At 44.6% G+C, this 12,321-nt stretch overlaps 1 protein-coding gene across 2 annotated transcripts in view; it reads left to right on the forward strand.

Moving 5' to 3' along the window:
* The window catches only part of SLC30A2 (solute carrier family 30 member 2), a 399,949-nt gene that overhangs the window by 325,890 nt on the left and 61,738 nt on the right, over positions 1-12,321 (forward strand). For both annotated transcript variants that reach the window (XM_078682685.1, XM_078682684.1), the window contains 2 exons: positions 4,753-4,899; positions 6,837-6,990. In XM_078682685.1, coding sequence (XP_078538811.1) covers positions 4,753-4,899; positions 6,837-6,990 — 301 coding nt within the window. The remainder of the gene's footprint in view (positions 1-4,752; positions 4,900-6,836; positions 6,991-12,321) is intronic.

The following is a 12,321-nucleotide window of genomic DNA, read 5'->3' on the forward strand; positions in this document are numbered from 1 at the left end:
ACATTCGCTCGCATGCATCATGGTACTATGAATCACCAGACATGGTTGGAAACTAGATTACATAATTAGTTTATTTCCAACTATGAAGTAAAATGGATGCTAAATTTCTATTGTCTGCCCACATCCCACTTTTACATCTAACCTCATCAGCAAAACTCCACAAGTCAGACGCCACTTCTATTATGTTGTGATGGCTCTTTATTGACAATATATTGAGCTACGCTGCCTTTCACTTAGGTTGATATATAAATGCCATATATTTGAATCTGTTACTTTCTGACTAGTTGAGGCAGGGCTTAAACCATGCAGTTTGGTCACCACTCTGGAAGTTCAACCATTTTGATTGGAGCAGAAATGGCTAAAGGATATACCAGTTCAAGCAAGAGGTCTCAATTTACCTTCCAGCACTACCCCAGTTCTGCACGGGTATGTCACGCAGTCTCTCTGAATTGTTCCTCAGCCCAGTCACTTACCCTTACCACCCAGCCCCCCTCTGGCCGATACTACCTGGCAACATGAAGTCGTCGGCCCGTGTGTAGAGAGGGCAGTTGGTTCATGGCTCTAGGGGCAAGACCGAACACTCGGTGAATGGAGGGTTTATCTGTTTCTGCACCCCACGTGAAGTGATATTCTGTTTGGTGCACGTTGATTCGAGTCACACCAGACAATCTGGTTACAATCAACCCTCATTCTGGTTCACCGTACCTCTATAGAGTGAGGCACAATGTCGGATCCATGATAAAACGAGTTGCATTAGACAATCCGGTCCCCACCGCCACATGTTCAGTAGTACAGCCGAGGTAAAATTAGGCACTACTATGGGTGCGCCCTCCTTCTGACGGTCGCAATCTGTGAATCGGACACGGCACTCAATAAGCATGCAGTCAGCGTGACGCACAAGGGATTCGGCACGAACACTGCAGCCGGTCACACTGGGTCTCACAGCCAGTGAATCTGCTCACCATCAACAAGACGCTTGTGTGTGCTGAGGCACCACGATGCAGGGGCCACACTCCTTCGATGTGAGCATGATTTAGGGGCTCCGCACAAGGCAATCCGATCTCCAGGTACAATACTTAGTTCCACGCTCACATTGCTCTACAGTTAGAAACTGACAAGGCAGCCAAGACGCCAGAAAATCAAGTCGGGAGATTGAATCCACGCACCTCCGCGTCGCAGGAACCACGAAGCTAAACTGAAGAAACAAAGACCCACAGCACCCCTAAATGTAAACCCTACATGAAGAAGACTAAGCACATTGAATCGCAGCATTCCAACCACACTAGATCACGATAATCCTATCACAAAGTCCCAGCCCTGAGGAAGACCACCTTCAAAATCCTCCTGGTCCCCAGCACGAAAGTCGAAATGCGTCGGCACACCCACACGACTCACCCGTTCACTTGCACAGGACTCAGAGCATCAACAATATATAGGAGCATTAAAAAGGACTCTAAGTTTAGCCATAAAAAAGTTTAATTGGTCTAAACCTTGAACATTTTTGTAATGACTCTCTGAGCCTATAAACTTCATAAGGACCATTTAGTAAAACTGCCCAAGGACTACTACTTAGATGTGCCCTGGCGAACAGTAGACCTAGCATTGTGACCCAATATGCCAAAATGTGGTATTCACTTTACATATGAGATGCACTTTTGCTAGGTTGTGGTTTAGAATTTCTTTAGAAATGACAAAGCTTTTTTCTGTATTAAGATCAGTTGTACAAACATAACAAAAAAACTCAATTACGTTTTGTAATGCAATTGACTGATATTTGGATTTATGAAAAACGTACAAGATAAATAAGAAAAAATCCATGAGAAAAGTAAGTTCTGTGTTGCTCATTATTGAAAAAGGATTAAATAGCTGTGTACCTACCTTATATGTTGAAAAATTGAAAGTGTTCTTGTTCATTGATTGAACTAGTTGTGGATAAAAGGAAAATCCATGTACATGAATAATTGATGAATTTATGGTCCTAGAGGTATTGTGCTGTGTATTATCTACAGTTAGAATCCAGCAGACAGAGTAGGCGCTTGAGAGGGAACCGGTATCCAGGTGAAACATGTAGATGGTGTAGGTCCCCCATGGGAGGTCTTTGATGTACCTGAGACCACCACAAAGAACAGGGGGTAAGCCCTTGGAGAGCACACTTCAGGGCACCACACTGAAGCAGGTAGTTGGCCCAGGCCAGCCACTGTTCAGGTAGGGTGCACGGTCCCCTCCAATGGAAGTCTCCTCCTTGTGTGCACCACACAGTCCAAGATTTCTGGTGCCATTTCCCTACAAGTGTATCTCTACCATGCTGAAGTATGAGGCCAGTAGTTACATTGTAGTGTACCTTTGAATTCCGGAGTGGTTCAGCCTGGTTCTTTTTTGAACCACAGATGTCTCCTCTGAATGTATGTCCTGTCTACTATGAGGCCTAGAAATGCAGATCTTCATCTTTAGTGGGTCCATGATCTGCCTTCCCAGAGGCCATATGTCAACCCCCCCCACCCCAACCTGCCCCCAAACCATTCAGCCAGGTCCTCAAATGGCAGAGGTCTGTAATTCCAGTTGCATGCCCAATGTTTATGGCTGTCTCTGGGGAATGCACAGATGTGCTCTCCCAGCCTCCAGTGTGGATTGGAGTCAAACTAAAAGGTGCACAAAAGAGTTTAGCACAGAGAAAACCCCACTTTTTAGAAGTGGCATTTCTAAGCTATTAATGACAAACCCACTTTTACCAAAACGAAGGATTTGTCATTGTGAAAACAATGATGGGAAACATGAGGCCGCTCCACTTTAAGCCACTGCTGCAGCTTAAAGTCAATTTAGACATTCCCCCATATTAACCTTTGTGAAAAGCAAACCTCTTGAGCAGTGAAAACACACATGGTTATTCTGCACTACCTGGGCAGGGAGCACACATGTGTACCTTTCCTGCCTTTCCCCTACCACTTGCCCCACCCCTCACGGTTTACCCTAGAGGTGTCCTAGTGAACGTCTCTCTCAGCATTGGCTAATGGTTTAGAAATGCCAACCTGAGAGTAAGTGTAACTACAAACCCACAGGTCTGCAATGGCGGCTTGATTAAGTTTAAAGGCTGTTCTGGTGGGTGGTACAATATGTGCTGTGGCCCTGTATGTGGTGTACCTTTCTACAAGGCACTCTGTTATCACACCTAATCCAAGCAGATAGGCACCTTTTCCAGCATGTGTAGGAAGGGATGCACGCTCTTGCACTTGCATTGCAGTAGGAAAGTGCCCAGAGTCATAGGGCCACTAAGAATGTTAAAAAAAAAAAAAAAAACAGGAGGAAAGGCAAAAGGTCATAGGGAAAATCCCCTAGGAACAGAATGGATATAAAAAAAAAAAAATAACTATCCTACTGAAAGATTCAAGCCTCTTTGTGCTGCGCTAAGATGGCTTAACAAAACCGTGTACTATAGCTCGCTGAACACATGCCAAAGGGAGCCAATGTAACCTTCAGTAAGGCTTTCCACTGCCGTTGAGGTGGCATAGGGCATTGATGGTTCAGCTGGCTAGCATCGACCAAAAATGATTTGCAAACCAATCGGTCTACAGTGGCAGATACAATTTAAGATTTATTTCCTTTGCCAATGCTTGCATTGTTCGTTTGTGGACCTATGTTATGGACTTCTGGGTCGGTTTTTACTGGTAATTTACCAGATACTACTACAAATGGTGCCCGCAGCAAGCTCAAATCTATGCAACCTTCCACATTTTGTGAAACACTTATACAGCGCATCTTTATTTAACTCTGCCCCAATTTGCAAACAGGAGCCACTTTTTAGCTATCTAATTCACTAATAAGGGTCACTTTTATTTTGGTGCCTGGGACTGTTTTGTGTTCCAGTCCTACCCTGATTGCTGCCCTACCGGTCTATGTTCTGTGTCCAGTGGTATAGTTGGCTTTCTTTGCACAAGAGATGAGGGGCAAAGAGATATCCCGTAGACGGCACAGAGGATGAAGAGGGGCCATTGAAAAGACGAGGGATGCAAGAAGATTGCTGCGAGTGAAGGGTTAAAGGCAGTATAATACTGGGGAAAAGGAAGGGGTTGGAGATATTCATGGAACGATACAGGGGTGTGCGAGCGTGAACCGTTTCAGGTGAACGGAACCACCGATCTTTAGAGCTTCCAGAGCAATGGCACTTTGAGGGAGCCCATTGCGCCCAGATTAGGACTTTATTACTACTTTGCATTGGGGTCCACGCTACCTTTGCTCGCTGCTGTCTGTGCCTGAGAGAATCTTGCACTGTGACTGTTCATGTTGTGTGATGGGAGATTGACCTCTACTGTCTAGCTGCTCGGCTTATATTTTTTTTGTAGGGATCTGCTCGCGATTTACTGATTATGTATGCAAGGAAAGTGGCACTGCTGCTTGATGGGGGACCCTATCTCTTTGGTGGACAATTACCTGCTATACTTGTGCTGTGTTTCATTGCTGCTGCCTGTGCAATCCGAGTGTAAAGGAAAATTGTCCCACAAGAGATCTTTAGTTAAAAGGAAGCTTACCCCAACGAGAGACAGAATTTGCTGCAATCTTCCCACTAGTGAAGGAATTCTGGCAGTGATGCTGTCTGGAGGTAGTGGACCATGCTAACGTGCATGTGCTCAGAGACCACGCAGTGTCAACCCCAGGTATCTATCCGCAAGGCTTGGGTGAATTGTCAAGGATGAATGACTTTGTGAGAGCAGCCCGCCTGGCATGGCTCCAAACTTGCATCTGCTTTTGTCTCCATAGGTGGATATCTGGCACAGAGCTTGGCGATTATGACGGATGCTGCTCACCTGTTGACTGATTTTGCTAGCATGATGATCAGTCTCTTTGCGCTATGGATGTCATCACGGCCAGCAACCAAGACCATGAATTTTGGCTGGCACCGAGCTGGTAGGTGTGGACCAGTAGGGTCCGAATATTCACACATTGAAACATCTGGATCAAATATATAAGGGGGCATACCGGCCGGGCTGGCTGTATGCTAGGGAGTGCCGGGGCAACATGCCATCACTATGCTGGAGTGTATGATTTGTATATACAAGGCTCGGGCGGGTCGGCTGGTTGTGTGTGAGACGGGTGTCACCAGGTCATTGGCATGTGCTAAGGTGTGTGTTGAGGCATGTTGCATGTGTCTGCTGTATGTTAGGACTTGAGCTGACTGTACCACATTTAGCACTTCTCCCGGTTCTGGTAAGGGTTTGGTTACTTAAGTGAATTAGACTAAAGGCATACCAAAAGCGAACTCTTGAAATGTCACACTCGCTCTTGTGAACCCAAGTTGCAGTTGGAGATAAACTTCGTTTAAATCTGGGAGGACACCTAGGCGAGTCCCTGGACTGTACAATGATTAATATAACCCTCTACCTTTTAAGGTAAAAATGGTAACTCCTTACAGATAAACAAACCACGAGTACAAAGGAACCTGCAAGCAGAGTAATTCCACAAAAAGAGGAGTAGTGAACACCAGTTGTAAAAAAGAGACAGAGTGGCCTCATACAATGTCGAGTTGGCAGTGTCCACTTTGAAAGAATGTGTCTTCCAGATCACTCTTGTTGGTCTTGGTGGCAAAAGGAAGGGGGATGTTTACTTTAACTCAAGCCACAGTAGCTCACTGGGCTTGGGCATACAAGTGAACTTTCTAGAAGATGTAAAATTATCCCGTAGATTACAAGTTCTGATTCAAGAGATTTGAGATCTGGCTGCACACAGCTTGTCTCAGATTTAGAAAGTGGACGGTAACCAGGGGGCCATTCTGTACTACAGGCCAGCTGCTGTGTACAATCAAGGGTTTGGATTGAGGGATAAACCTGAATAGTGGACATCAGGACCCCCCCCCCTTGGCATGAAGTAAATCCCTTCTTTCATAGCCTGCCTTTGGGCCCTACTTGGATCTTCAGTCACCCTTGTCTGGTAGGGTAGATGGAAGACCTTTGTGTAGGACTCAGCCAGGCTGGTTGGGCTTTGTAGCACCGAAGTATGTATAGCGAATTGCCTGTAGAAAGTAGATTGGTTGGGCTTTGGGTTCTTTAAATCTGTACTGTGGCATGCCTCAAAGCATCTGGCTGAATGGGCCATGAATTCCCCAAATCTGTATTTTAAAATGCCTGGTGCTGAGCATTGGATTCCCTGCTACGGTGTGACAACTAAAGGAGGAGGATTAGGGTAGCTGAGCTCGAGTCACTTTATTGTAGCATTCCTGGGAAGACCAACTATCCTTGCTTGTGGATGGATTATAAATGGCATGGCTTGGCAGCCTGGTTTGGCTTTGTTTTCCATGTTTCTGTTGGGTATTTTATTTAGGGATTTGATTCCTGATGGAGGATGAGAGGGGAGAGTTAGAGAGGGATCGAGGATGACAGAGGGAGCGAGTGTGAAGACGAGAGGGAGCGAGTGTTGGGATGAGAGAGGTAGCAAGAGAAAATAAGAGGGGGAGGGAGCGAGTGAGAGAGAGAGAGAATATTTATATTTAGGGATTCCCGTCCCAACACCTTTATGTAAATATGCCTGAAAGCCACAGGCTAGCTTTGCCATGGATGTCCGGCAGGTGCATAGGATTGAGATTTTGAATGACACTGTCCGGTTGTGGAGCCCACTTGAGGATTCTCGTTTGTTTATCCATTTCCATAGGTTTGCTACATGCTTTATTGTCATTTGCCTTCGAAGTACAAGCACATAGTGGTACTGGTTTCCTTCTGTGCATCAAGTGGAAAAATAAAGATGGGAATATATTTCGTTGATGCTCATATTACCTTCTGTTTTCAACACTAACCGTTGTAGTCTGCAAACAAAATAGGTTGATCCCTATCCACCTTCACCTTGTCTTTCAGAGATACTGGGGGCTTTGCTCTCAGTTCTTTCCATCTGGGTGGTGACCGGAGTCCTGGTTTACTTGGCAGTGGAGCGGATAATCTCTGGTGACTACGAGATTGAAGGAGGTGTTATGCTGATCACCTCAGCGTGCGCTGTAGCAGTTAACATCGTGTAAGTGTCTGTTTACCAAACTTGAGGAGCCTTGTTTCGAGATCTTAAAACAGTTCGTGACAAAAACACACATTTGTAGCCACTTTAAGAATTTGAGGAGAGCTACCACAGAAAAAAAGTTTAGTGACCAAAACCACCCAAACTTCCTTAGACTTAGTTGATAACCTATTTGAAGCTATGATGCGAGAAATATAACTTCTGAAGTAGCTGGTGAGCATGGCCTTCCAAACCAATGATCTTCTTTGGGGATTTTATTCAACCTTGATTGAGATCAGACTAGAGAGAATAATCTACTGCTTATAGATGTTCTCTCTGCCAGGGGCCACACTTCCAAAAGAATATCATTCATCAGGGGGACTAGAAGGTCTTCATGTTGGCTAACGGTTTCTGGAAGGAAGTGTTGACTGGCAAGCAAAGATGTTAGTTTCACCGGCCCTTAGTTCAATATATTCTTCAATGGTCCATTGTCAGTGATACTCGATGGGTAATGGTAGAAACTGATATCACACATGAGTATAACTAAGCTTTCTTTAAACAAGGTCAAATTAATTTCAGCAAGCTGTCCAGAATAGTGCTTTTCCCACAGAACCCTAATTTTAAAAACAAAAAAGAGACAGACCGAGCCTTTGTAATGGATCAGTTTTTGTGATTATCATGTTTGTAAATTATGATTCTTTTTATTCCATTTACATTAACTGTACAATTTATATATTGTGTTGCAGCTATGCCCTCAGAATGTCTTTTTAAACCATCGTCATTGATGATTTTGGAGAATCATGTAAGACAAGAGAGGAACCAAAAGTAACATCACCCCTCAGTGCCAGAATTAGCACAAATTTAATAGTCTCATGAAACATTACCACGATCTCTGCTCTAAAATGTTATGGCCTCAAATGCCTAAATTTATATCCACAAATACTACCCTCTGCGTTATTGACAATGTTACTGCAATTGTTCACAGTAAGATCATTGTATTGCAGTCCTATTGGTTTTATGGTGTCAAACCCCTTCAGAGGAACAGTTAACCAAACTGTAGGTGGGCGCTCCTGTTTTGGTTCACTTATAAAGGCAAAAAAATGTCATGGGGAGACTGTGTATAGTGGCTTATGCAGTGTGCCAAACGTTGTTGGGTCTCTGCAGTCCCTGTTCTTTTATGAACTGTGATTGCAATTCTCTAGAATTAAAACCACGGTTCGATCGTCGGCGGCAGTTTAGCTCAGCATCATGTGCCTCTGGGCAATAGCTCACTTAATCTTCCTGGTGGCCTCCAGCGCCTGGAATTAAACCATGCAAATCATTATCCAATTATGTATAATAAACCATTTAGTTGGACACGATTGGGGGTTATCCTCATTTCTACTACTGTGCAGACGTTCTAGCAGCAGTTCATCCTAGTAGTGTGCTGTTGGGTGTTTCCTGGTCCCTTCTTCTCCTCCCTTTGCCCGTCTGTCCACCTCTGTCCACATTAATGCTTTGCCATTTGGAGAGTGAGATTTGTTATGCCATGGTTATGACCCTTCCAGATGGCAATGATAGGTCTAAAAAGTTGTTACCAACTTTTCTTACCCTGGGATAGTGAAAGAGCTGTAATTCACAGTATTGTTCATTATATAGGTCTGTCCCTCCCAACAGCTCCATTAGGAGACCTGTTCTCTCCCACCACTATTGCACAAGTGATGGGTGTTCTCATATCACATGCAAAACTCTGCCTGAGAAGAATCCCAGTGAGGGCAGTCGCAACTTAATGTGGAGTATATATATATTTTTTTTTGCTGTCCTGTTAGCCCTGTATTGAAAACTAAATTGGCATTACTTAAACCTAATGCTGTCAACAACAGCCTGCATGTATATACAAGTCCATGCAGAACCACTGCACCTTTCTCTCAAGTCTTAACACCATTTTATCCCTCAAGCACTCTAAAGGAAAGTGAATGATCCCTATTAAAGCCTTATTAATCTAGGATACTAACTGCCTACTGTCTCCCATAATACAAATCGTGTCTACCAATTCATGTTTTTGAGTTTGTCTCTCTAACCTTCGATAAACTGTGCATTTCTACCACGAATGCTCTGAGTGTTAAGAATGGTCTCTTACGGAGCCCATACTTCACCACTGCCATGTCACACCTGTTCAGGGATCCCGATCAAACAATTCACCCATGGTTGAAATCCCTGCAACTTTCTCAATTCCTTGTCGATGGGAAAATGGCTGTGTTTAGGAGGAGTTACTAAGGAGATTTTGAGGGCATAGGGCTTAATTTTCTGTATCTTATGGAGTGCCTTCTGCAGGCAACCTAGTGATATTTGTAATAAACGGGGGAGTGTCTGTGGTATGAAAGCCTGTCTGAGAAATAGATGGTAGGGCAGTCCCTACAGGCTTCTAGAAGGCCTTTCTCAGTAGGATGTCAGATGTGTAGTCAAAGTAGCTGGGCTGCCAAATAATATAATTAAAAATCTGGTGCTCCCAACCCGTCCTGTGTAACAGGGAGCTCCAATTTAGACATTGCATTCCTATATCCACTCGCACATTCGCACACTCACGTCTTGAAAGATTGGCTTCAGTAGCAGCACATGGAGGTTAGCAAAATAGTAAAGGAGGCTGGTGAGCATTACTATTTTAGCCAACCATCACCATTGGAGGTAATAGTTTCCAGAAGGATAAGTGGGCTCGCAGTGCAGTTATGGAGTCTCCCAAGACGCCACCCAGTATGTTGGAGTCCAAATGATGCACTTGAACACCTAAATTTCGAAATATATGAGGCTCCTATTTGATTTTGGCATATCTTGAACTAGCATTTTAAACATTCAGGCCCTGCTAGTAGGAAATTAACACAACTTGGGCCCATTAAAGCCTATTCCAGATGCAGCCTTAAGGACGTGCTAATCAGCACCATTCTAATCCTGAGGTATGTTACGAACAGTAACCTATTGTCTGCGTGAAGCAAAATCGAAAGACTTTCCTCATAGCTTTATGCCCCTATTGTGGCCCACCGCCTGTATTTTAGCCTCCAACGTTTCCATTGCCAACACGAATAATTGGGACAAGGGCCAACCCTGCTGTCTCTCTTGCTACAGGAGATAAGGCAGTTATTGCACTACCTGATCGGAATATAGCTGGTGGCTCACAATATAGGAACAAAATCATGTATTCATGTTCCCTCTATTAGCAATTAATATTTAAGAAACTTTAAGATCATGAAACAAGTGTTGTAAAGTCAAACCATCAAAGGACTTTTCAAGATTATGGGCCAGTAGAGCGGAGTGAGAACATACTGGGGCCTCCTCCGCAAGTACTCAGAATGTACGTCCAATATTTAATGAGCTGCTTTGATCCAGAACAAATCCACACTGGCCAGAGAGGACTGGATTGAATAGTTGTGACAATACTCTTTTTGACAACACCTTAACTAACATTTTATAATCCGCGTTTTGTATGGGGGTGTTCTTTATGAAGCAATTTCCAAAGGTTCCTTCCTAGGCTTGAACTGTGAGTTGATCAAAGCTTCATCAACTATTAGGGTGTAGTATCCAGCCCCAATAACTGCATTGTCTAATTGTGCTAATTGTCGAAGCAGCTGATCCGCTAATGTAGGGTAGAATTCCTATAGGAGTTCAAGCCTGACCTCTTCCCAACCACTGGTTCTAGGATTGTTTGTTTCTCAATTTAAATTAGAGTAATATCCATAAAAGATCTTGCTAACTTCATCCTGAGAGTGAGATTGTTGCCTTGACCCTCCTTACTGTTATTGCAGGTTTGCTCTCTGTGTCTGATTTGATCAGCCACGAGTAGCCGGTTCACTCGCCTCCCTACCAGGTGTGACCTTAGGTATGCATTATAGTCTAGACATTTCTTTCTCTAACTCAGTCATAGACATTAAGTCCATTTAGTTCATTTTTTCAAAGTATCCGCTGAGAACACAAACTAATGTGCCTCAAAAGGTGGAGTCCTCCAAAGTGCTACTTTGAGGCCACTGTGAGGGTATTGGAGGACACGGTTTGATCAATCTTCGTATTTAAGTAGCCTAAAGACCTCATTATAGTTTCTTAGCCCTAGATTTCTACACAACTGGTAACTCCACTTCGATCTAGACCTATCGTAGGCAGGACAGAAATGTATTACATGGAGTTCTGTCTCTTCCGCAGCAGCCCAACCAGGGCAAACTGTTTGAGCTGAACCTTTCCATTTATTTGTCAGTGCACCTAGTAGAAGGGTTTCATGTCTAAATTGGATGAACAATTTATCCAGTATTTGGGTGTCTTTCATAGATTCACATGCCTGAATCATTCCCCGTCGTCGAGACGGAAGCCTCCGGTATATAAAAAAGTAATGTCCTAGAGACGTACATAGAAAAGAATAGGCCTAAGGGTCTCTCCTTAGTAGCCTATCCACGTCCTTTTGCAGGAAGGACCAAACAGAGCAGGCCCCAAGGGTCCCACCTTGGTGGCCTATCTGGGTCCTTTTGTAAAAAAAAAAAGGACCAAATAAAGAAAACAGCCAATCCGCTACTACCTCCTTCTAGAACCTTCCTGCCAGGAGCCCAAGTCTCTCAGATTTTCTACCGCACGTTGTGCTAGGGAGTCTCCACCTGAGTTCTCCTCAGGAATTTCTCTTTTTCTTTAAAAACAAACTTATTTGTCTTCTAAAGTTATGTCTGATAGCCAGAAGAAAGGTCTTTTCCGGGCCTGTTCCTCCTGCAGCAAAAAAAGACTTCATATAGAGGATAAGCATGAAACATGTTTATGTTGCCTCTACCCTCACCATCAGGCAAAGGACTGCAAAATATGTCGGACCTTCTCGAACAAGACCCTCAAGGACCGAGAAGGACGACTACTACTATGGCTCAACAGACTCAAGACCAAGACAGATGACTTGGTGTCGGAAGGTGAGAGTGTGTCTAGAGCTTCGCATTTTTCCTTGAAGAGGCCAAGGGTTTCTTCCCCTAGCCCCACAGACACCCCTCCTATGAAGACTTCTAAAAAGTCCTCAGAGGGCAAGACATCTGTGTCTGGCAAGGACCTTCCTGTCCCCATGAAGCAGCCGCTGGTCCCGACGACGACGACAGCGTCGATGGTCCATTCAGCGCAGAAAACTGTCTCGACGACGACAGTGTCGACGACGACGACGGCATCGTCGGCTTCCTCCTCGACGACGAGGACGACGCCTTCATCGTCGGCGAGTAGACCTACGCCGTCGACCATCCCGGTCACTCCATCGACGACGAAGATTTCGTCGTCGACGACGAGACCATCGTCGAAGACACCGACGACACCGTCGACGAGAACAACGCCCTCGACGAAGTCTACCTCGTCGACGAGGACCATCCCGTCGAC

This window comes from Lissotriton helveticus, chromosome 3_1, assembly GCF_964261635.1.
Source record: "Lissotriton helveticus chromosome 3_1, aLisHel1.1, whole genome shotgun sequence".
In the NCBI taxonomy this organism is placed as follows: Eukaryota; Metazoa; Chordata; class Amphibia; order Caudata; family Salamandridae; genus Lissotriton; species Lissotriton helveticus.